The 26,393-nt window shown below is 41.8% G+C and overlaps 1 protein-coding gene across 1 annotated transcript; it reads left to right on the top strand.

Annotated features, from left to right (window-relative positions):
- The first annotated feature begins 9,434 nt into the window (after positions 1-9,434).
- LOC111598109 (proteasome subunit beta type-1-like) lies at positions 9,435-10,202 on the top strand. Its single transcript, XM_023313162.2, has one exon. It carries the CDS (start codon positions 9,435-9,437, stop codon positions 10,200-10,202), a length of 768 nt encoding a protein of 255 aa, XP_023168930.1.
- The last annotated feature ends 16,191 nt before the right edge of the window (positions 10,203-26,393 follow it).

Raw genomic sequence — 26,393 nt, 5'->3', positions numbered from 1 at the left:
CTGTAGACAAGCGGAAGAGCAGTAATTATTAAGATGAAACAAAAAACGAGTTGGCAGCTCCTTAGCCGAATCCATTCAGCTCCTTTCATTCCACTCCTGTGCACATCTCAATCTTCTAATATATTATAATATATATATATAAATATAAAATATTGTTTTATATCTCCAAATCTGTCTCTGCTCGGATCTTAGCTTTATGACCAGCTAAGCAAGCAGCACCTGCAGAGCAACTTCCTGGCTTATATCGTGTACCGAATCAATGGCAGTTTCCAAGAAGTTGCAGCTCTTTTGACTATAACTAAATAATAAGGCCATTCAAAGTGTCTTTGTAGATATTTACTTACGCAAGGCGCTCAACTAGCGAGCCCTTGGGCTCACTGTCCAATTCAGGTGAATGGCATTCAAGGCTTATTTCTTTTTAAAATTTCTTGCGCAATCCTTCGCTCTTTGAGTTGTCCTTTATCAATGCTGCAATTAGGCACTTTGTGTGCCAACTTTGTTTTGAATTATCGATAAGACGTCAATGGCCAGTTGGCTGGCATTGAAAGTGTCTCGGGACAAAGGCAGAGCCAAATGCCCCAAGGTCAATAGCAAGGTATACACGAGATACTCAACGCTTCAGATAGGCTACAATTAGCTGTCTAGTTGGAGATGGGCCTGACAATTAGAAGGCAGCTCAGCTGAGGCGCGACTGTCAACGCCTTCGCGTTGCATGCCTCAAGTGAATTGCTTTAGATTGTCGCCGTCGCTGCTCTGTCAACGGGTACGAGTGTATGGCGATGGCTTGGGCGGGGAGCAGAGCATGGAGTGTGGACTGCGAGCTGGCGAAAATTTCCTGCTCCAATTGAGCAATTAATCATTAAAGGCGCCACCTGCCGGCGCTTGTGCGCAACTTTTGCCTAAAAGGTTTACCAGAATTGAGTTTACCCCCAAACCGCCACTCGCTCGCGCTCTGCGCCTGAAGATGATAAATTACACAAGCGAGAACATTATGTAATTTCCAAGCCACCCGCCGAGTGTTTCGCCACAATGGGCAACATCGCGCGCGCTCTCGCGTGTGTGTGTGTGTGTGTGTGTGTATGAGATGCAAGTTTTCCACTTACTGTTTGGCGGTTTTGACAGCCCCACTTTCAAGGATCATCTGTTTGCGTATGTCGAAGGACGAGCAGTTGTGCTCGGGATGAACTTTAAGCTGTAACGCTTTTCATGCATTTCAACTGGTTCGACTGACGTTGATGAACCCGCATAGCTTCAACTTCAACTTCAACTGAAACAGAAATTGGCGAGAGAACTACTGAAGAGACCAAGTCACTTTATGGAATTCCCAAAGGTTTCTTAACTCCCTCTACAGAGCTCGGCTACAAACTATTTATATTTAAGGTAGTGTTTCCGCTCATCGGAGTTTTGTTAGGCAAGCTTTATAGGCTGATTAGTTTTAGCCACGGACTCATGCAAACTTCCACAGCAAAACTGTTTGAGGCAGTTAATCTTCGGATAAACAATTTCCAAAGGAATACATCGTGAAGGCCAGGGCCATATTTCTTCGCAGTTGCCAGCTACCTCATCTCGCAGCAAGGATTCTTAAGTAACAAGTTTTCATAATATTCCGTATGGCCTAACATCCTTAACTGTGGGAAAACTGATTACAGCTCCTTAGGGTAGGCCATATATCATCGCCAGTTGGCTTATTATTTCGCTTTGTACCTAATTTAATGTTCAATTAGGACTTGTGTATTCGCATTCTTGATTCATTTTAATGGGGCAGCTGTCGGGGGCGAGATGGTTCCCTTTTTGTCTTTGTGTCACTTTGATTGATTCGACGGAGGAGCCTCGACGGGTTAGGGCTCTGATATCCAGCAGCCTTGACTTTGCATAGACTTTTTCTTGGGCTGTTGAGCATTGACAAAGTTCATTGTGTTGAGGCAAATTAATTAAGCAGCCGCTGGAGCCACTTGGCACCACTTACAACCACACACACACACAAACGCAGATAGACAGAGTGGGAGAAATGTCTGAAAGGGGAATGTGAATGTAATTGTGAATGTGAATGTGAATAAGAATGAGAATGGGAATGGGAATGGGAATGGGAGTGTGCGTGGCAATGGCAATGTTCGCTGAGCAGGTGGCGTCTCTATGGTGGGTTAGGGTGGCCCGGTTGAGACGTCGTTTGCACAAAGCCAACAAAAGGCAACAATTCTTAGCCACTAATAAAGAATAATATGACTGCCATAAAACTCAATTTATTACCAAAATGTCGACAAGCAGCGCAGTCGGAATGCGTGTGTGCGTGCGTGTATGTGTGTGTGAAAGAATTACGACTCTACCAGTCGGGCACCAGGGCAAGCTGTCAAGAAGACGCTCGTTCCAAGGAAACGATAGGGAGCTCCTGCTCCTGCGAATACAGCCAAAATTTCATGCTGCCATTTCGTTTGGCCAATTCCTATTCCAACTTTTAGCTTCCATTTTAATTCAAAGTCCCCTTTTTTATTTGCATTTTGTTCGAGTCGCATCGGGCGACTCCATCTGCATCTACTAATATCTACTCTAACATTCGATGGGAGTACCCCAACTTACAGGCTTCCGAGCGTCGCGACGTGCTAACACAAAGCAATCAAGTTTTGTCTGCCAAAATGCATTATAGTTAACTAGTTTTCTTCGATTCGATATAGCACTGAGTTCATAATGCAAGAGCAGTGAACTATGGCGAGGGTGGGCTAGAGGGCAAGAGCTTCAAGAGCGTATGATAACTGAGATTTACTACATAAGTTTTAAATAACATAAACGATCTGTTATCAATCATCAGTCATCAATCACTTATTCTTAATAATCACTTAATTAGTGATTATCTATTATGAAACATATATATTCAATCAGCAACAAAACATTGTCAGTTACCAATAATCAATCTCTAGACTTTGGTCATCTATGATCAATCATTACTTTTCCATCATCAATATATATCATCATCCTTATGATCCTTATCCTATATCAATCATCCTTAATCAATCATTAAATACCAATTATTAATAATCAATAATCAATCAATAATATAAATTCTCAATCATCAATCTTTGACCATCAATCATCGAGGATATATAATCAATCATCAATCATGGATCCGCCATCTTTCATCATCAAACGTATATCATCCATCATCTATCATCAATCATCAATCTTTAATCATCAAACACATATTATCAATCATCAATGATTAAGCAGCAACCTTCAATCATCAATCATCAGCTCCAAATCCTTACTCACCAAACGTAAATTATCAGTCATCAATCATCGATCAATAATCGTCAGTCATCAGTGATAAACCATCAATCTTGAATCAACTATCTTTAATTGATTGATCAATCATTTATTATCAATCATGGAGCATCACTTAAATAACAGCTAGCATCAATCATAAATAGCCTTCAGTTACCAGATATTCAATGCCCTTAGCTACTATTTCCATTACTGTTATGGCACTAAGCTTGGTTTTCCTCTCGTATCTATACAATTGATTGACTGATTGAGGGTATTTATTAGTTGCCGTGATTCTATCCTCTGGCTCTGGCTGTGGCTCTGGTCCATTGAGTTTTATTTCTTTGCCGACTTTTCATCTTTGTTTTGCAATTTCATTTGCCATTTAGCTTCTTGTTGTCTAGCGCTCGGGCGATTTGTTGCTTTTGTGGCCCATTGCCCACTGTCCGGTGGCCCTCGGTCCACTCTGCCCCCCTGTGTGGCGCTGTTGAGTTTGTTGGCCAGCTGCTGGGCGCATTTGCTGGCCGCTTTGTGGCCACATTTTGGCCGCTTTGGCACTGTACGAACGGTAAACGGTAAACGGTAAACGGCGAACGGTGAACACTGAACGGCCCCAAATACCCCTAAATAACTGTTTTGAGAGCTAATACCCAATTTCAAATAGTCTGTAGTTGGAGCGTTGTTGCATGCAGCCTCTGCTGCACGGCATTTGGCATGAGCTGCAGCTATACAAAAGACGATTTGCTCCACACACAGAAAATGTGATTCATGTACGAGACAAAAGGAGAGCATTGCGGCTCCTCTTCAATCAGATTAACTTAGAACTGAGCGTTAAATACATTTGATGGGCCTCGAAACTGAGTCCTGATAACTTGCTAAGGAAATCGAGCAACGTTCGATTATGCATTTAAAGGAATATTCCAAAGAGAAAACTGGAGTACACAGATAGCTAAGAGCGAGGTATAGAAGTGGTTAACTGAGAGAGATGGAGAGAGAGAGAAAAAGAGAATGAGAATAAGTAGTATAGAATAATATAGTATAGTAGTATAGTATATACAGCAGAGAAAACTTTTGTGAATCAAATCTAGATAGTTGGGAACTAAGGAAAAGGAAAGGGAAGTTAAGGAATTAAGAAAAGTTAAATGAGGAATACTTGAAAGCAAATCCGAACAGGATATGTAAGAGGAGATCGAAACCAGAGAGTGTAAAGATATAAATGTTGGTGATAAATAGAAGAAAAATTATTAAGGAAGAATGTTGGCCAGTGAGAAGGATAAAGTAAAAGAGTAAGAGAGGAAAGTGATAAGATTGCAGCAAAGTTAAAAGAGGTATACGGCAAATAGCTTAGAGCAGATCGAAACATGATGAGAGAGTGAAGAAAGATGGTTATAGATCAAGCATAATAAGAAGTCAGGCAGCTCTAACGGCAGCAGCTTGCGATATGGATTCAGAAGAAAACCTCCCAAGTTCAAGCTTCCATAACACAAACATAGATAGCTTTGTCGAAAGTAAGACGAAAGAGAGAAAGAGAGAGAGAAGAGAGTGAGAGATAAGCTAAGAATAGTCAGAGTCAAAAGCAAATCTCAATTGACAACAATCTGAACATTATGCAGTTAGCTGAACATATTTCAGGTCAAGTACTTGAATATAATGACAAATTCTCTTGGCAGGTCTTTGGTTGCGCGGAATGATAATTGTTAATTTGCGGACGCGAAATGGGCGGACATTTCCAGAGAGTTGAGCGATATTTGCCTGCGGCTTAAGGCAGCTGTTAAGAGGTTGTCAAGGGTCTTGTCAAACTTGTTGTCGTTGTTGTTGTCACTGCAAATTATGGCAGCCTCAATGCGTAAATGATGCTTAATTAACATTCACAAAGTTGGCAACGCGGTCGTAAGGAATGCTGTGTGTGGATGGAGACTGACGACGTTACACCTGCAAGGCGAAGGCCGCAACTAGACGCGCAAAAATTGCAAATGATGTGCGTTTATGTCTGGAAGACAGGCGAGCAAGCTTTGCTTCACGTACAGTAAAGGGCCCACGTCAAAGCACATTACGAGCAAGCGTAAAGCAGAGGCGACAGCCGCAAAATATGTAACGCAGCCCCATCAAGACTGAAAGCAAAAGGCATAAGAAAAACACGACGACGGCGCTGCTGGCAGCTGCTGGCCAGGATAACAGCAACAGCACTTGAGGCATGATGGCTTGGGCAGTTCAAGGCCAGGCTCAACTCGTTTTGTTCTGCCTTAATTAAGCTATAAGCCAAAGCCGTAGCCGTAGCCATAGCCGAAGCCAAAGCCAAAGCCAACCCAACCTAGCCAAGTTGTTGGCCAAAAAGCATTCACTGGCAGCAGGCGCAGATAACAGCTAATGAAAATCACTTGGCACAATGTGCCCAGAGCGGCAAGATGGCGGGGCTGGCAGTGGTTGGGTGGTTGGCTGCTTGGCTGGTTGGCTGGTTGGCTGGTTGGCTGGTTGGGCAGTTGGGTTCACAGGACACGCTCCTAATACAATTAGAAGCGCTTAAGCTAAGTGCTGCAAACGCCTTCAAGCAGTTGAAGCTAGTTGAACTGACCTCCAGTTAAAGCAGACCAGATTCAATTGTCGGGTGGAAACTACAATGAAGCGCCACAATGCGACTTAAAGAGCTACAGGCAACACGGCTGTTAGCGACTGTGCCAATACTCTGTACAATTTAAAGTGCTTGTCAAACTCTGACTTGACATCAAATGCATGCGAGTTTAAGACTTCTCAATAGACTGTAAATGCAAACAGGCAACGAAAGCTGATAACAAAAGTATGAAGCTTGACAAAAGAAATCATGATGACTAATTAGCTTAAGAATAACGCAATATGCCCAGCCGGTCCAGCTGAACAGGGTATATATTAGAGATTAACAAGAATGAACGGACAACGGTAGGAAAGAGCCAGGCCAAAGCATTGAAGCTGAAACAAGGTGCGTGGCAAATAATAAAATGAACTGCAGCTGAGTTGGTCCAGGTGTACAGCGGTGGCGGGGGCGTGGGCGTCGGCCAGGAGAAAATGTGGAGAATTGGCTGCAAATGAAAGCATTTGCGTAGCATCAACAAAGCACGGGTTAAAGCGGGAACAAACCAGACGCAGCAGTTGCAGAAAGCATCAAGGCAATAGCAGTCAGGCCGGTCGGGACTGGGCAGGGTCTCTCGGATAATGGTCCGCCCTTTTGCTTATGCATTACATTAACACACTAATGAGGCGGCTGTCGCATTAAAGGCGTGGCGGGCGCCTAGACTCAACAGCGCCCACATCGAAACGCAACCCCAACGCTCAATGTCTGCAGCTGGCGTTGTGTTAATTGAAAATTAATGGCGCGATGGCAAAAACTAAACATGAAAATTCGCTGACGCCTGGCTACAGCAAATGGCCGCCAGGTGGCGCGCCCGAACGGGTCTAGCTGCTGGACCCGGCCCAGAGTTGACCGACTAACGCGTGAAGTGCTAAGCAAATTAACATTTTCATAATTAAATCTATAAAAAGGTGACGAACTGCTTGCCATCGGGTGGACGGGCAGCAATATGAGTGGTGGAGCGAGCGAGCGAGAGGAAGAGAGTTGGTAAGTGGTATTTGGTTTATGTGCGACAGCTCAGACGATACTCGGAAAAATTTTTGCAATTAATCACAATTAAAAACAGGCGACAGTTGACTTTTTTATACCCTGCAAGTCAAGATGGTTAAGGCTATATTGGCTATATTTACTCAAGCTAATAGAAAAGAGATTGTTGAAGAGGTAGCGCTAAAGATAGAGGAAGGAACAGGTGGACATAGGATGAAGGTAGATATGAAGCTAGAGCAAGAGGAAGAAACAGAGAGCAAGAGACAGAATTAAATTAAAAAGAAGCATACAGGACTAAGATAAAAGCCTTCAAAATAAAGTAGAAGTCAGAAGTAAAGAAAGCATAGGTTAAATCGATATCTGAGGTGGAGTTTAAAAAGGAAGTGGCGACTGAGCTAGAACGTCACAATAAAATAAGTCAAGTTCTTGTCCGTCTTCATATATCATTACAAAGTCGAAGCTCCAATGAATTACTCAATTAGCTTACAGGGTATTGCGCGGTCGATCGATTACAACTTTTGGACTTATTTGTCCTACCCTTAAGCATCTTTAGCGTCTTCTTCTTCTTCGTCTTCTGCAACTTTTGGCTCGGCTTTATTACACCGTCCGAACAGTGCGTGACGTTGGCGTGGGCGTGGTCATGGCCATACCCCTACCCCTACTCTCAGCCCTGGCCGGAACAGATGCCCCGGCTACGGTAATGGCGACAAGTTTAATACTTTCAGCTGCGGGCCCCGGGCGGCCAGCGCAAAGGGCAAATTAAAATAAATATGCCCGAAAAAAAGGGGTTAAATGGGACTGGGGGCGGGAAATTAAAGGAAATTAAAGAATGAAAAAGTGATGAAGACAACGCGCAAAGGCCAAAAACAAACCAGACAAAGGCAAACCAGAGCAAAGGAAACAAAATAAGACAAACTAAACGGAACAAGGAGAACTTTAAGAACAGAGAGAACTGTGCGAGGCAATCAGAATGTAAGAAGGCTGCGAAAAAAGCTAAAACTAAAGCAAAAACTCAAGTCAATTAGCTATGGAGTAAAAATATGACAATGACAATGACAATGACAATGACAATGACAATGACAATGACAATGACAATGACAATGACAATGACAATGACAATGACAATGACAATGACAATGACAATGACAATGACAATGACAATGACAATGACAATGACAATGACAATGACAATGACAATGACAATGACAATGACAATGACAATGACAATGACAATGACAATGACAATGACAATGACAATGACAATGACAATGACAATGACAATGACAATGACAATGACAATGACAATGACAATGACAATGACAATGACAATGACAATGACAATGACAATGACAATGACAATGACAATGACAATGACAATGACAATGACAATGACAATGACAATGACAATGACAATGACAATGACAATGACAATGACAATGACAATGACAATGACAATGACAATGACAATGACAATGACAATGACAATGACAATGACAATGACAATGACAATGACAATGACAATGACAATGACAATGACAATGACAATGACAATGACAATGACAATGACAATGACAATGACAATGACAATGACAATGACAATGACAATGACAATGACAATGACAATGACAATGACAATGACAATGACAATGACAATGACAATGACAATGACAATGACAATGACAATGACAATGACAATGACAATGACAATGACAATGACAATGACAATGACAATGACAATGACAATGACAATGACAATGACAATGACAATGACAATGACAATGACAATGACAATGACAATGACAATGACAATGACAATGACAATGACAATGACAATGACAATGACAATGACAATGACAATGACAATGACAATGACAATGACAATGACAATGACAATGACAATGACAATGACAATGACAATGACAATGACAATGACAATGACAATGACAATGACAATGACAATGACAATGACAATGACAATGACAATGACAATGACAATGACAATGACAATGACAATGACAATGACAATGACAATGACAATGACAATGACAATGACAATGACAATGACAATGACAATGACAATGACAATGACAATGACAATGACAATGACAATGACAATGACAATGACAATGACAATGACAATGACAATGACAATGACAATGACAATGACAATGACAATGACAATGACAATGACAATGACAATGACAATGACAATGACAATGACAATGACAATGACAATGACAATGACAATGACAATGACAATGACAGTGACAATGACAATGACAATGACAATGACAATGACAATGACAATGACAATGACAATGACAATGACAATGACAATGACAATGACAATGACAATGACAATGACAATGACAATGACAATGACAATGACAATGACAATGACAATGACAATGACAATGACAATGACAATGACAATGATAATACTGATTAAGAAGTGAACAACAAATATCTCAACTGGATTAAGCAGGCGTTACGAATATGAATATTAGATTTTCCATCAAAGCTCAGTTTGAAACTTTCCTTCACTTACCTCTTGAGGTTTTTATATATTTTCGAAACACATTTGTAAGCCAAAATGGATGAGTTCAACAAGATTTTTAAAAGTTCGGTGTTCGGGGATGAAGCACGATGTAGTGATGAGCAAGATGAGGAAATAAATGAATTCGAAGAAATAGGCCGGAAGCGTAAGAAAAAGTTTGATCCTTACGAGGCAAACGGGGGGACTGTGCTGGCAATCGCTGGCGCGGACTTTGCTGTGGTTGCTTGCGACACACGATTAAGCAGCGGCTACAACGTCACATCGCAGGACCAGACGAAACTGTTCAGGATGACCAAAGAGTCGATGGTGGCATCCACGGGGTGCTGGTGCGACACCCTCGCATTGACCAGCCTGCTTGAGATGCGCATCCAGATGTACGAGCAGGAACACAATAAGACCATGGCGACTGATTCGCTGGCTCAGATGATATCCATTGTGATGTACAACCGCCGCTTCTTTCCCTACTTTACGAGCAGCATCCTCGCCGGCCTCGACCGTAAGGGCAAAGGCATCGTCTACTACTTCGATCCAGTTGGCCACTATGAGCGCTGCCGTTATCGTGCTCTCGGCACCTCGTACGCGCTGCTGCAGCCCTGCCTGGACGAGCTACTCGGCTGGGAGAATCTGTTGCCCTCGAAGCCCGTGCCGGTTTTCAACGTCTCCAAGCAATCGGCCATCGAGATAGCGCAGAAGTGTTTGGAAATTGCCTCCGATCGGGATCTCTTTTCGGGCGATAAGGGCGAGATACAGTGCATCACCAAAGATGGCGTCACATCCACAACAATTTTACTGCGCGGCGATTAGTATTGCTCGCAAATAGTTTTATAAATTGATTGCTTTTCGTGTACATTTGGTAACTTTTTAAATATATTCAGATAGACAATAGACTCGAGTTCTTTTCAATGATTCGGGAATGGAGTGGGCGGTGGTCTGATAATGGACAATCTGTCAGGAGCTGCTTGAGCTATCGATAACATTTGTTAAGCTATTCAATACGATTTGACTTTTGATAACCAACTCTGAAGCGTGTTGAATGAGACAAGCAACGCCCAAGTTAGTTATGAAGGAGAAATTTGTCGCCATCTCAGTTATCTCATGACGAGCGCTCAGCAGACCGTCATTTGAATGATGTGATATTTCATATATAAAGCCTTAGATATAGCCTTGAAATAAAGCTGGAAATAGGGCGAAAGGGAATTAGTCTTTGGCTTATTGCAATTTCTTTTGCCATAGGCTTTACTTGGTCAGACTGAAGGAAACAGAGTTTTGACAAATAAATCGAGGGAAAAAAGAATGAAAATGAAGTACTCACTTTTGGGCGATTCGCGTGACCTAGCAGCAGTTGCTGCCATTGTAACTGCGGCATCTGCAGCTGCAGCTGCAGCTGTATCTTTAGCTTTGCAGCTGTGTATCTGGGCTTTTGCCTTTGGCTTGGCTGCGCTTTCATTGCGTTTAATATTGAAATTGGGTTAATGAGTTTTTGTTTATGGGCCGTGCGGCGATACCTAGCCACGCCCACATGCAGCAGGCAGCTGGCAGCCGCATCCGCAGCCGCAGCCGCATCCGCATCCGCAAACGCGTTCACTTTAGCATTCGCTTTGTGCTGCTTCGCCATGCTAATGTAAATTTGTTGAGCTCCGTGTGTGTGCTTGTGTGTGTGTGTGTCAACTGGGCGCTTCGCTGCCTGGGCGTGGCATAAGCGCGTGTCACATCAGCCACATTGGCGACGGCAGCTCCTTTACCTTTCGTAATGAAAACTATTTCCAGCTCTCAACTAAACGTGAAGGACACAAAGCTGAAGGTGGTGAAAAGGGGCGTGGAGGGGGGCGCGGCGGCTGACACAACTCATCCAACAAAGGCTTAATGTTAATTAAGTGGCTAACAGTCTGTCAGTCAGAGCTGGCAGTGTAGAGTTCACCGTTACCGTAACTCGATCCTGTGGCGCCGTCTCTCATCCTTCTGCCTGCTTCCTCGCTCCAGCTGGTATCGATTAAAATGCCGCAAACCGCAAAATTTGCTTTACAAAACTTTTTTCATTAAACTAATTAAATTGTTTATTAAACTAAATATTTAATCACCGGCGCTGAGAGGATAAATTATTCAAGCGACACTCGAATTTCGTGTCAAATGGAAAGCTACAAGCAAATGTCCTTTTCGCATAGTTAAAGAGCTTTATACATATATATAAAGGGGTTCACTAAAGCCTTATTCTAATGGATCTCAGCTCTAGGCAATCGCAGACTTTGCTGCTAATCGAAGAAGTCAAAGATTGCAGTTCAAGTCATATGTGAACTTGGGAATCGCTGAAGTTAGCACACATCAACTGGGCTTACAGCGCTCGATCTGCAAATAGAATTTCAGTTTTCCAACACTTCAGATAATTATTTAACTTTCAATTATACTAAACGCTCACATTTATCTCTCGGCATATTCACATAGCCACTTTAAACTTTCATGTCAATGGCAGCATTATAACAAAAGTTATTTAATAGCAACTTCAGCGCGTGCATTGTGACTGACTAAAAAATACCCTGACTTTGGGTGAAACTATTAAAGCTTAAGCTGTGATATATGATAACGTCATTGACACCTGTTGATTTCATGTGAATTATATGATACCTCAAGTGCCCTAAATTCTCTAGGTGAATAGAGTTTTAGATGTAGACTTAAGTTCTTATAATGATTTTAAATATCAGTTTGTATATTAGAAACCAAATATATACACTGTAAAAACGGATACCTCTATCTATAGATATTATTATACATAATATGCATGTATTTTGTGTAGAGCATCTCTCAGTCGTGCATACCCTTCATAGCCTTGTTTGCACAGCATAATAAAATTATGAAATGCATTTTCAATTTACATTTGCTTTGACCCTCGCATATACAAATATTTGTTGGCTATGCAATCACTGGCCACGCCCACGCCCACGCCCACGCCCACGCTCATGCCCACTCGGCCGGTAACTCGCCAGCGTCTAGTTTAATATGGGAACTTATTAGGGCGTAAAATTCAATTAATGACCACAACGGGATTTATTATATATATATATATATATATATATATATATTTATATATATATTAATATATATATATGACTATGTATATATGTATACATATATAAATTTATTTGTTTGTTGTAAAAGTTTTTGTATGAAGCTTTCGATACGCGACAGCTAATAAATAATGCGCAAATTATTCAGATTGTTAATGGGCCGCTGCTGCTGCCGCTGCTGCTGCTGCTGGCTGCCTGCAACAGTTGCTGTCATAATTATGATTTAGTTGGCCATTTATAATTGCAGCTGCTGCCAACTGCCAGCTGCCACCCAGTCAGCCAGCCAGCTAAATGTTATTTTTCCAAGTTGCTAGTTGTTTTCTTTTCAATTTTTCCGAGTTTTCCGGCTTCGCAGATTCCCATTTTCGTTTTCCTTTTCCTTGTACTACTTTCCCTAATTACTGCAGGTCAGGCCCGCTACAATTTTGAAACACTTTTGACCCACTTCTTGGGCAGTTGCACCAGACAGCGGGCTTCGCACAAGCGCCAAATGCACTTCCAACTCACATTTCATAAACTTTCTGAAGGCAAATACGAAATTGTTTTACCTTAATTATTTTTCAAGTTTTTCCAAACTGAAATATTCATTAAGTGCATCAGAAGTGCCTTGAAAGTTACCTCACTTTTCACATATGCTTCACTAGTTCAGCCCGACTGGACTGACAGAACTTGAATCAAAATTGTAAGTAAGCTGTGCTTCAGTTGCGTATGCCCGACTAAAGCTCAAGTTTCTGCACTTCAGAATACTTTTTATATGTATGTAATAGGCAGAGTGAGGCGTGGCAGACCGCATAAATTTAAAAGTATTTACTTTTGACATGACAGGGTATATACTAGTCGGGCAGCATTACTTTCAGGATGTATCCATTCATTACAATATCAAACTCTTTCTATTGTCTTCAAGTTATGCTTGAAAAGTCAAGCCAAAATATCGATTGTTATCGATAACATATATTGGCATGTTGTTTTGGCTTGTGAACGAAGGGACATGACTAGATCAGATCAGTTTGCTATATAAACACTCATCTTCTCTATTTGCAGGGTATACATTTAGTTGGCGCGCTTTCGCATGTTGTAAGCTCTGACTGTGGTTGGTATTTGGCTGATTATTCAATTAAGCTCGTAAGTAGTGGCAAAGGTATTTAGTTACATTTAGTTGCATTAATGCTGGATAAACTACAAAACATATCAATTATCGCTGCTAATTAATATAGCAAATGCAGCGACATCATTAACAGATTTCGAAATATGAAACTAACCAGTGGACAGAGGGCACAGAGAGCACAGCATTGCCAGTGCACAAAAGACTAATTTGACGAGGACTAACTTGAATCCCTAAATGAAACCCAGAACAATGCCAGCAGCTGCAGCTATCAAAATGGGCTCGACATTGGCGTTGACCGTGTCAAGCGGCAATTAAGCACTCTTCACGAGCTCTTGTCTAGCGCAGCTGCAATGCTTAGTCTCTTCGCATAGCTTCACAGTTGGAGACTCACTTGGCCTACAGTTGGGCAGTCAGTGCATTTGATTAATAAATTCCTTGCTTCAACAGCTTGTGCGGGGCATATGTCTACTTATGATTGAGAAAGCGTATGGCCAAGACACAGCATATAGCAAAGTAGACAGGGTATCTGTTAGTCATTCACTCTCGTACTCATTTGAGCTGATAATTACTCAACAATTTTCTATTTGACCCAGCCCAGTTGAGGCGCGTAGAGCATGGCTACAGTCGGCTAGGCTCGCTTTTAATTGTGGCCTGGAACATCATTTAAGTTGGGCTTCGAACAGGACAACAGGCAGGAACTGCAGTCCCGTGGAGCTTAGTGAAGCCAAGCGCAGTGAAAGGACGAAGCAAAGACTTTTCTTGTCAGCTGGGGCCAGGCGAGGGGGTGGCGCGGGCGTGCAAGGAATGTGGAATACAAAGCATATTTATTGCACTTTTGTGACGAGTTTGTTGTTCCTTGTTCGTTGTTCGTTGTTCGTTGTTGTTGTCATTTTGTATTTGGCACTTTTACTTGACGCATTGACCTAATTCAATTTCACGCTGCGCCAGACGCAAACAACGCAGCAAGTGGCAAGTGGCAAGTGGCAAGAGGAGAAATGCCAAAGCGACAGCGTAAACAATTGAAACTCGAAAAAGAAATGCCAAAGAAAATAGTAAAAAGAAGACAATAAGGAAAAGACAAGAAGCAAATCAACTTAGCTCAAAATTGTGTGCCCAGCTGCTGTTTGGCAGGGCGCGGTGGCATGTGTGGGCGTGGCTGCCGATAGGCGACAAGCTAAATTATGAAATGCGCTCGTTGCGCATAGCAAACAGCAGAAGGAGCAAAAGAGACAACACAAAAAGTTCAGGCAGGTAAGCCAATCGGAATATGAAATGCACTTTGAGACGCCTTGACATACAGTAAAGAGTCGCAATAACGAACTGCCTGGCAGGGCAACAGCTGAGATTAACTTTAACTAAAGCAGCACAAGATTAAGCTGAACCTACTCTATATGCATGTATATAGAGGGTATCTATAGGTCAGTCAATGCACGAAAAAAAACATGATAGAAACCTTAGTCATTAAATCTCAAATCAGATGTTATATAAAGCTATATGTCTATATATATATAGCTGATGCTGAGTCAGTTAATATAAATAGTTCGCTGAGCTCAACTTGATTCGTCAGATTTTCTGTACAGTTCGATAAGTTTGCACTCCTATATTATAGTTCTATAAACTGCAGCTCTATATATATATTATCCTTATCCGTATGGTCTTCGTGCATAGCCGACTTATGATACCCTTTGCATAGCGTAATATCAAAAACATAAATGAGCAACAAAGTTCAGCGGGGTTTGCGGGCCAAATAGCTGGCAAAAACTTTCAAAGACTTTGTTGCCTGCAGATTTTTCTATTAACTGGCAAGCAACAGCAACAGCAACAGCAACAACTGCAAAACTAATATAATAATACAACAACAACAACAAAAATGAAAATAGCAGCAGAAAAGAAGCAAAGAAGACATAGAGAAAGTTAAACTAAGGAAAAGCAGCGCTGTGGGGTGGCGAGTGGTGCGGGCAGCTGCTTGGTTAGTTGCCTGGTGACCAGCATATCGCTCACACAATGCGCCACATAAAGCACTTGCCAAGGAGCTTCACTTACACTGCACAATACCCTTCGCCAGCCACACCACCCCCAGCCCCAGCACCAACCATGGCTGCTCCCTTTAAGCAACCGCTAAGCTCGAGCTTCTACGCGCTCGCTGCAGTTTGTGCAAACCAATTTAAATACCCTGGCTAGCTAGTCAAGGCGGCTATGCATAGCTAAAGAGCTGCCTTAAGCAACTTGCGACTTGACTTAGTAAAGAGCTGCATTGTTATTATAAAGTTAGATTGTAATGCAGGGCATAGAACACACACTTCAAGCACTCGAAATTTCTTTAGCTTAAGATAAGCTTGGAGTCTTGGTTATAGAAAGGCAAACATATTCAAGTTTCATCTGTGGCAAGGGGTTCAGCCAAAGCACTTACGCTTTAGATGAAAGATACTGCTTAGAGGTTCAATAATAGCCTTATATTCATCAGCCGCCTCCAGCATGGCTAATGGGAGCCGCTGCAGAAGTGCCTAAAATGTCAACAACATTCAAGACCTTCTGCCAGGGCTCTGCATGGTATCTGGCAGTCGTTGTCGCTGCTAATTTCTTATGCTTTGTTGATTTTAATGAAATACAGCGACGACAACTTCACACAGGACACGACTTTCAAGACAGTTCCACAGTTTGTGCTCATTATCAGCCCGACCTCCGCCGCGGCCCCACCCGCCCGCTCCGCTTTTTAACCCCATCCCTAAACAACGAGCTAACGTTTTATGTCTTTCAATTAGGGTTGCCAACGCTGCGTAAGAGAAAAAATCAAAATCTTCTCACGATGGGCAGTGAACGACTAACAGATGCTCTGTAGACCAACGAAGACAAGTTCTCGGCATTCACAAATTTCTGATAGGGCCAGGCGCTTGCCTTTTAGACTTTCTACAGAGTGTATGGCTGTGCGACTTGAAGTTGATGCCTCGTCTTGTGGTCTGCGCTCAATGGCTGCTTGGCTGATAATTATGAAAATGTTGTTTAACAATTTGCCGGCCATAATTGAACCAATTTATGAGCAAATTCTAAAGCGAAGCAGTTGCCAGAGCAACTTCGTCGACTGGCTGGCTAGAGGAGGTGGGAAGCCTCACTCACCGACTGGCGGCTGCTCTCTATATTGGCCGTTGCTTAGTTGCATTTTCTGCTACATTTAGATTTACTTAGCCAGCTAGCTACTTAGACGCAACACTCAGACAATAGACAAATGTTTGGGTATTTATCTGAAAGCTGCTGTAATGAGGCATTGCGAGAACATACTTTGTGCTGCTTTCCGTTTGCAATCAATCATTCAGGCAGCCAATCAATCAGTCGATATTCTTTAATGTGTCGCGACGCATCTTCGTTAGCTATGTATTAAATCAATCAGTCAATCAATTGGCAAATCACATTTAGTCAATCAGTCAATCAATCACTAAGCAAAGCAGTCAGTCTATATCTCTTGACTTATCTACACACTTGGTGCTTATCTTATCATACAACCAATCAATCAGTCAATCGTTCAGAAAACACACCAATCAGTCTATATTTCTTGACTTTTTATAATTTTACTATTTTATCAATTATGCAATCAATCAATCACTTATGAAGCCAATCAATCAAGCAATCAGTCTATTAATCAATCAATCAATCATTCAAAACTTATTCCATCAGAGCTATCATTCAGGATAGAGAAAGATTTTATCTACTATTATCTACTAGTCAGTATATCAGTCAGTCAATCAGTCAGTCAATCAATCACTCAATTAGTTCATCTATATATATTTATAGCTCAATCAGTCAATCAATCTATACGCCAGTTGATATATCAGTACATTTTTCAATCAGTCCATCATCAATCATTCAATCAATCAATCATTTAGGCAACCTTTCAATCAATGCAATCAGTCTGTCCATCAATCAATCATTCAACACTCAATCACACTAACGGAAGATATTGTGCTGCATTTCTAAAACAGTCAATCAATCAATCAATCAGTTTATCAATACATCTACAGTTCATTATCATCATCAATCTCTCAATCAGTCAATCACTAACACTTAGTCTTACACTATTTTGACAAAATTTGTTCTTCGCTCGCTTCAAATTCAAAGCTTATTTTTGGCATTTGATTTCTCTATAATTTAATTAGCCAACACGCCAAGCACCCGTCGCCCCCCACTTCCCCTCCCCCTGGCTCTTTCCTGCCGCCACGCCATTCCCCCCACATACCCACAATGCCGCTCGTCTGGAACTAATGCGTGTGTCTGTGACAACGTCAAGTGCTTCTCAATGCTGTCTTTGGCAGGCTCCTTTTCCGACCCGGGCCCCGAGTGATTAATGCGCAATTGTTTGCAGGCTCTTTAACTGAATTTTACAATAACAGTTAGCGGGCAGCTGAAGTGAGTGCGGGCGGGGGGTAGCGAGTTGCATTGAATTATTAGACGACCTCGAACTGTGTGTAATTGAAAGCAAATTTTCTTTTCGATTTTGATTTTGATTTTGATACTGGAATTGAGTTTGTGATTGGCCCGCGCCTCGCGATGCAGGCAACACTTTTGGACCTGACGCCAGGCTTTAAATGAATCTGTTGCCAGGTCCTTGACAGCGTTCTTGCGTGTTGTACGGACTACAAATACCCTAGCATTGACAGAAATTTCAATGTAACTAGGTCTTAGCTATATCAGAATATTGAGATAGGCTCATGGTATAAACTAAAGGCTTTGCCGCAGCCGGAACTTCCAAAGGAACCAACAGACATTTCCAAGCAACTGACAGGCTTATAGTACATATATTAAGCTTTCTATATGTATATAGGTATATATATATCATGCACAGATCGTGCTGCTTTGTCAGCGAAGTCGAATCTCAAAACTAAATTTAGTTTCTTTCTGTCTCTCTCTAGTTCGACTTAGTTTGGCGTTATGTTAAAAAAAAGTTAGGGTATTTGTGTTACGGCCAACAAGTGGGCACATACTCTTTGCTCTTCATCAATTACTTGATGCCTTGGCCAGGCCGTCTGAGATTGTCAGGCGTATTTCATTTGTTGTCCTGGCGACGTCCTGTTCTCTGGTTGGCTGCCGGGCTGCCGGGCTGCCTGGCTGAGTTCGCTGCGTGGGTCGATGGCCACTTTAGCGTGGAAAATTGAAATAAATGTGCTTTTAATTATGCCCAGAGTGGCAGCTACCCTCATCCTGTCAATCAATTAGATGCGCTTGCCGTACAAAGGCCTCCACACTCTCCCCGTGCCAGTGACAGCTTCAGCTTCAGCTTCAGCTTCAGTACCAGCTTCAGCTTCAGCTCCACGCCGAGCTGCTGCTGTCCGGGGCACGACTTTGCTGGCGATTCGGCCCGCGGCCAGTTTTGCTGAAATGTTTCTGCTTCCTCTTGCTGCAAATGGCCGCATAACTAAAAGTAAATTTACCCAGCAAACGAGAGCGAAATTGTTGCAAAAATATTTGAGCTGCATAAGCGGCGACTCGCTCCATCATCGGCTTCATATCCTGTCTCCTACTTCATGTGTGTGTCAGTGACTGAGTGGGTGTGTTGATGTGTGTGTGTGTGTGTGTGTTGTTTGATTTTATGACTGTCAACTGATGGCGCTTGTTTGTCATGCCAACAGTGACGACAATAGCAAGCAGAACTCGTCCAACTGTCGCATAGTCGACTTAAAGCTACCCTGTAATGAGCATAAGCATAGAGCATATAACAGTTGACTGAAAGCGCTTTAGTTGCTCTAACAAATATGTTTAATACACACTTGGAAATACCCTTACTAAAATTATAAGGGGTAATTCGATGAGCCTCTGTAGTCGTTCAAAGTAAATCGCAGTTTATACTGTCTATTGTGAATAAAAGAAATTAGCTGATGTTGATTTTTGTTGCTTAAAGGCTCTCCAAGACTTTAGCTGCTACCTCCAGCTAGTGGCTCGTAGCCATTATACATAATCTTTACTCATGTTTCTCTATGCTACATCAGTCTTCGCTTCACAGCTGTAACTACCCTAGTGACTAGTCTTAAGTGCTTGCAGGGCATTGAAATGTGCTAGTCGAGTTGTCGCTGGGTATTTGCTCGTCTGTTCTTCTGCCCGGCAGCCACTTCAATATATCAAAGCATCATAAATGCTGCCATAGTTGCAACAACAGCAGCTGCTTCTCAGCCACTGCCCAGATCCTCGTCATAGTCCACGCACGTGCGTGTTTACCAGGCAGCGTCTACTGTTGCTGTTCTTGCTTCAGCGCTAGTTCCAGCTTCTTCTTTATCATCTCACTACTGCAGCTGCTGCTGTGCTGCTGCTCGACCTGCTTCTGGCTGCTGCTTGGCTTTGCGCTTTGGCTCGTCTCTCGTATGACGAATGAGTTTCTTCTTTACGCCGGCCACGCATCACGCTACTTGTCAGCCAGGTCTTATCTGCTGGGAATTTTTAAGTGCTGTCCGCCCCAGCCCCCACCCAAGCCACGCCCTCGACCTACAGCCTATGATAAATGCTTCTGTTCGGGTTGGCTTTAATGGGTTTCCGTCTCCTGCTCTGGCTTTCAGCAGGATTAAAATTACCGTTTTCATCTTTGCATTGGAATGCCACCAGATCAATATATATACTATATGCGGGCATATAGGATTTGTTTTGTAAGCTTAAAGTCAAACATATTTCGAGTCTGCCTCAGCTGCTCTTCGACCTTCAAAGACTTCTACTCAGGCATAAAAGTACTCCAACTGATATAGCATTAAGATACCACATCATATATTTAATCTGTGAAGAGAGGAGAGAGAAGAAAGAAGAATGGAGAATGAAGAATGAAGAATGAAAAATTAAAAATGAAGAATGAAGAATGAAGAATGAAGAATGAAGAATGAAGAATGAAGAATGAAGAATGAAGAATGAAGAATGAAGAATGAAGAATGAAGAATGAAGAATGAAGAATGAAGAATGAAGAATGAAGAATGAAGAATGAAGAATGAAGAATGAAGAATGAAGAATGAAGAATGAAGAATGAAGAATGAAGAATGAAGAATGAAGAATGAAGAATGAAGAATGAAGAATGAAGAATGAAGAATGAAGAATGAAGAATGAAGAATGAAGAATGAAGAATGAAGAATGAAGAATGAAGAATGAAGAATGAAGAATGAAGAATGAAGAATGAAGAATGAAGAATGAAGAATGAAGAATGAAGAATGAAGAATGAAGAATGAAGAATGAAGAATGAAGAATGAAGAATGAAGAATGAAGAATGAAGAATGAAGAATGAAGAATGAAGAATGAAGAATGAAGAATGAAGAATGAAGAATGAAGAATGAAGAATGAAGAATGGAGAATGAAGAAAGAAGAATGAAGAATGAAGAAAGAAATAAGAATAAATAAGAAAGAAGAAAAAGAAAAGAAGAAAGAGGACATACGAGAGAAGGCGAGAGAGAAAAGAAAAGAAGAGAGAAGAGAAAAGAGAAGAGAAGAAAGAAACAGGGAAGATAGACGACAAAAGAGGAAGGAAAAGGAGCACAGGAATTGTGGGCAAGAGAAGAGAAAACAGAAAAAATATAGAAGGGAAAAGCGAGAAAAACAAAGAGAGAGAAACTTACTTTTCTATTCAAAACGGTCCACAGAGTATCTGCAGTCCATGACGACGCAGCCTGAGTGCCTTTATCAAGATCTTTTAAAGCTATCCAAAAGTTAACCAAAAAGGCTTCTTTTCTCTTATAAATATGAGCAGTTGAAGCTAGCTCCAAGTCAATTGATTCCAGTACCCCCTGAATGCTCCAAGTTTCTCTCTTTACACCCTCGCTAGAGCTTGCAAATTTCATTTACAGTTAGTCACTTAAAGCAAATCTTTAATTGTTAGATGGACAAAGATGAACTGCATCATGAAGGTAGAGGGTATTTGCTAGTCTATCAGACTCTAGCTCATGTTTTGTATATTTGCATGCAGATTACAGTTATGTTTTCATATGCATATCAAATGTCCATATGCGTATCCATAGACCAGATGCCAGATACCAGATACCAGATACCAAATACCTCATGCCTCACAGCAATTGCCCCCTTGAAGTTCCTCTGGCCCGCTCGGATTTCCCATTTGGCAATTTTCCTCGCATTGATATCGCTGTCGAGTTGCGTTGTTTGATTTTGGTCTATGCAAATATGGCCAAATATCGAAAGAGAAAAAGAATCACTGTGGCCTGACGCACGTGCGTCTATAATTTGCAGTCAAATATTTGCGCCATCCTGACAGTCGCATTGTTTTTCGCCGCAGAGAAAGCGACTGGGGTTGCGGCTGCGGATGCGGATGCGGATGAGGCATCGGATGCGGATGTGCATACGGATTCAAGTGCGGGTGGCAATTAATTTGCACAAACCACTTAGTAATTAAAATGAAAAGTAAATTATATAAAAGCAGGCAACGGAGGCGTCGACCAAACGGGGAAGGCTGCAGCTGCCTGGCTTAGACTTAAACTGACACAGTTTTTGGTAGAGCACACACATACACACACACTCACGTGTGGGAATTCAGATGCGGCAGAGATGGGTGGGGGCGTGGCTGGGTTTGTTTTTAAAAGCATTTGCCGCTGCAGTCTGCAAATGTATCTCGAACTTCGCACACTTGACTGCCATTCAATTTGCATAGGAAATTAGTTTGTTCGCTTTGAATTGAAGTTGGCCCCACGGGTGCAAACAAGGCCAAAAGTACTTAGAGCGAGATAGAGATGGCAAGATAACCGGAACGAGATAGCTCTACTACAGCACACACACGCAAGCTGCTTTCCTCTCTCTGCTGTGTGTGTGCGCGAGCTACATTTATGCGTTTTGTTGCTGCCTTTCAAAGTGCCAAATCTACCGTGTTCACTTGCAACAGCTCAGGGAGAGTGGCGCTGCCACAGCCAGCAGTGAGCGGGACAAAGAAAGTGAGAGCGAGAGCCGGAGCGAGAGAGAAGATACATGGCTTGGCTTATGGACAACAGCTGAGTATGTGTGCAAGTGATGCTGTGTGCAAGTTCCTCTATACAAATACCCATTTAATAAATCTCCGACCGGGTATATAGGTGTAGCGCATATATATGACTGATCCGTAAACCTAATCGAGTCAAACTCAAATGCACTTTCCAAATTCATCTCTATCACTGAGCAGCATAGACTTAACTTTCCTTCACATTATTTGTGAATAGCTAACTGTTATCGATAAATATCGATATGCTTAAGAGTAGAAATCCAAAATATATATCTAGATATATACAAATTCCTATTTCTTCAGCAGCACATACTTTAACTTTTTGATTTTTTTTGATTAATTTTCTGCATATCGATAAATATATCGATTTACCAAGCAGTAGATACATTCTTCATATTGTTTTAAAGCTCATAAAGGCTTCTTGTATGAATACATATCGATCTCTATATCGATATTTTTCTAAAACATATTTTCATATCAGCTCTTCTTTGCCATACATATTCGATAAATATCGATTTTTCATTTACTTCCATTTCTTTGGCTTTTGTTCACACCAGTTCGTGACTGCTTGCAGGGTATCTGGCTAGTCGAACCCCACACCCTTAGCGTACTTACAACTTATTTATTTTTTAGTTGGAGGCGCCTCTCATGTAACTTTTTGCATGTTGTGTGCTGTGCATTACACTTGGTTAGCCAACAAGCGAAGAGGGGTGGCACCGAGGGGGCTGCTTGAAAGCGGAGCACAGCGAGTGTCGGAACGTGGAGTCTTACAGAATGGATAACCGTGCTGGCCATCGCGGCCCCGTGTGCTATTATTGTTGATTAACGAGCTGGAAAAGCCAGCGCCTTAAATAGATCGCACAGAAGCGGAGCATGAAGTGGCCAACAGCAGCTAAGCCAGTGCCAGCGATAAATTTATCGATTTCGAGCGATAAATGACTGAACATGATGTATGCTCAGCTACGTACACTTCTAATGAATTGTCTAATAGATTACTTCACACTAAGCAACTCCAAACATCCATTTATCGACCAATGACACATCGATATAGCTTCTAGCTTAGCGATAGCGAAACAAGTGCTAAGCTCCAAGACCTCAAATGTGTCGATACGTAATCGATAGCTCTTAAAACACTGTTTGCATTGCCCTTTGAGTTACTGACAAAGCATTTGTAGCTCTCCGATAAGTTATCGATAGCACTTAAATCACAACATCTATCCTAGTTTACAGCTCGCTTTGATACTCCGATTTCATTTTGCTGGCACATTCAAATGTGTTCAAGCTCTACACACACGCACGCACACACACACACACACACACACACACAGACACACACACACAGCGAGCACTCGCTTTGACCAACAGTATAAAGTCATCATTATTTTGAGTGATGCGCCAAGTTGCGCTGTTATTGCGTGCGTGTGGCCAATGGGAGGTCCAAGCGGTGGGCATGCGGTCGAGGGGAGCGGGCCTTGCACTTGGACCTCCTGCTGTTTGTCGCAACAACAAGGCAACAGCAACAGCAACAGCAACAACCGTTTGTACCCAGCGGGATGGCAACGAAATGTAAATGGAAATGGAAAATTGTTGTGCGATTTTCATTTGCTGGTGTTTTCCTTCAACTTGTTTTCCGTTTGCCAGCAGGTTTCATTTTTCTTGTTCTGTTTTTGCTTTATTTTATTCCTTTTTTTATTTTGTTTTATTTTCATGTTCAGCTTTTTAGTCAGCCCTTTGGCAGAGATTCGCGCAGCAGGACTGTCTGCAGTACAGACAGTCTGTCAGTGAGTCGTCCCGACGATTATTAACACCCGCATTTCCAGCACGGTCACTTGAAACCCACAGTTTGCGACGTGATTCCTTGAATCGCGTTCATTTCCGAGCAGTTGCTTCAGGTAGCCTTGTAGCGCAGCTCCTTTGTGTGCAGCGGCATTCAATAAGGGAATAGAACAATGGACATTTGCAGCTTCAATTTGCGCAGCTGAGCTATTGACGGGCATGCGTGTTACCTCCATAGTTACATCAATCACGTTTATCGATCATTTTACAATCAACTTCAAGTTGGAGTTGGAGTTGGACTGGAGCGGTTTCTGTATTTGTATCTGCATCATATATAGGTACAGAAATACTCTCTATCTCTGTATCTGTGTATCTGTGTATCTGTAGCTATATCTGTATTTGTATCTACATCTATACATCTATATATTTCTGTATCTCTGCATCTCTGCATCTCTGCATCTCTGCATCTCTGTATCCCTGTATATGTATTTGTATTTACATCTACATATCTCTGTATCTCTCTATCTCTGTATCTGTGCTGTATCTGTATTTGTATCTGCATCTACGCGTCTATATATTTCTGTATCTCTACATCTCTGTATTTGTAGCTGTATCTGTATCTATATCTGTATCTGTATCTGTATCTATTGCTGCATCTGTATCTTGCATAAGCCTTGCATGTGCCTCCCGATTATCCTGTCCCTAAGATGAAACAACAAATTATATGATTAACTCTTTGGGGCTTGGCAGATTGAAGAACATTGATTTTTAATGGTTTTTGCAATTTGAACTTGTTTATTATTGTTGTTTTTAACAAATCTGTAGCAAATACGTTTTTTTTGCAGTTTAACGCCGGCGGAACTGACTTAAGCGAAAGTTAACGAAACTGTTTTTCAACAGGAAATCCCCAAAAAGCACAAGTTGTAAGTTATTTGAATACCCTGTAGCCATACCAGTGGCAGCGCTATATAGGGTATACGAAAGGGTTACATAATGAATGGAAGTTGTCTAAATAAAGAAAGAAATTAAATCAGAAATGCTGTAGAACGAGTTAATTTACTTCTTTTGCTTTTGTTCGATAAATATCGATTTTGTTTTTGTGTTGAACAGCATAAGATCAAGGTAAGCTACAAGAGCTCGAAATTATATATTTATATATATACGTAAGCACACATGTTATAGGACATCTTCACGTCGATCAGACGCTCACAACTAGATTTTGGCCTTGCTCCACTTTTGGCAGGAACTAAATACTAAATGAAATATATTTTGTTTCAAGGCTTTTAAGCGCGCTTAAAATAGTTGAACATACTTGTTGTTTGTTCTGGGCTTGTTCTTCGTCTGCTTCTTCTTTATATGCGACTTCTTCTTCTTGGTGCTGCTGTTGCTGTTGTACAGCTGCTGCCACATCCATGACTTCAGCTAGTTGTTGCTCTGCATCTTCTTGCCGGTTGCCGCCGCGTATCGTTAGACAACAACTCAAAATATTTATGAAGATGCCGGGCAAAGTTTTTGATGGCAGGCGACATGAAAACTTGTCGAAACAATCTGCAGGGCAATGTCAACCAGCACCTTTCCACACACGCATACACTGCGTCCTGCACTTGTTGTTCTTGCTGTTGTCGTTGGAAACTTTTCGGACATGTGTATCAGGGGGCGGGCACCACGCTGCGTATGAGCAATGCGAAATTTGAAATTTATGCGCAAGTTGCAGGTCAACTGACAAACAAGCACATAAATCAATTCATCGACTTAAATGACACGCCTATCAAATGTGTGTTTGTCATAACCTCAGGGCTTCAATTATTTGGATTGTGCGCAGAGCAACAACAACAAGCAAAACAGCCGCAAGAACCGCAAACGATAAACCACAGACAACAATCGCAGCGGAGAACTTAATAAAAGTTTGTGCCAGCTGCGGTTTTCAACTCAACTCAAATGACTCTTCGAAAACTCAACATATTGTAATTTGCCAGCCAGCACAATGGCAACTATCTAAAACACTTTGTTTATAGTTAAAGTTAGAAAAAAAACAAGCAAAGCACTTGTGATACACCAACTGAAAAAAAGGTATACTGCAGTCGGATCATGTTTTTTGCGCCAGTCTATGATAAACATTT

The sequence above is a fragment of the Drosophila hydei genome, unplaced genomic scaffold (genome assembly GCF_003285905.1).
Source record: "Drosophila hydei strain 15085-1641.00,03,60 unplaced genomic scaffold, DhydRS2 tig00000090-arrow-arrow-pilon, whole genome shotgun sequence".
Classification (NCBI taxonomy): Eukaryota; Metazoa; Arthropoda; class Insecta; order Diptera; family Drosophilidae; genus Drosophila; species Drosophila hydei.
This window is presented reverse-complemented; position numbering and strand designations above follow the sequence as displayed.

Coding starts and splice junctions, on each gene's coding strand:
- LOC111598109 (XM_023313162.2), top strand. CDS start 9,435: ATGGATGAGTTCAACAAGATTTTTAAAAGTTCGGTGTTCGGGGATGAA.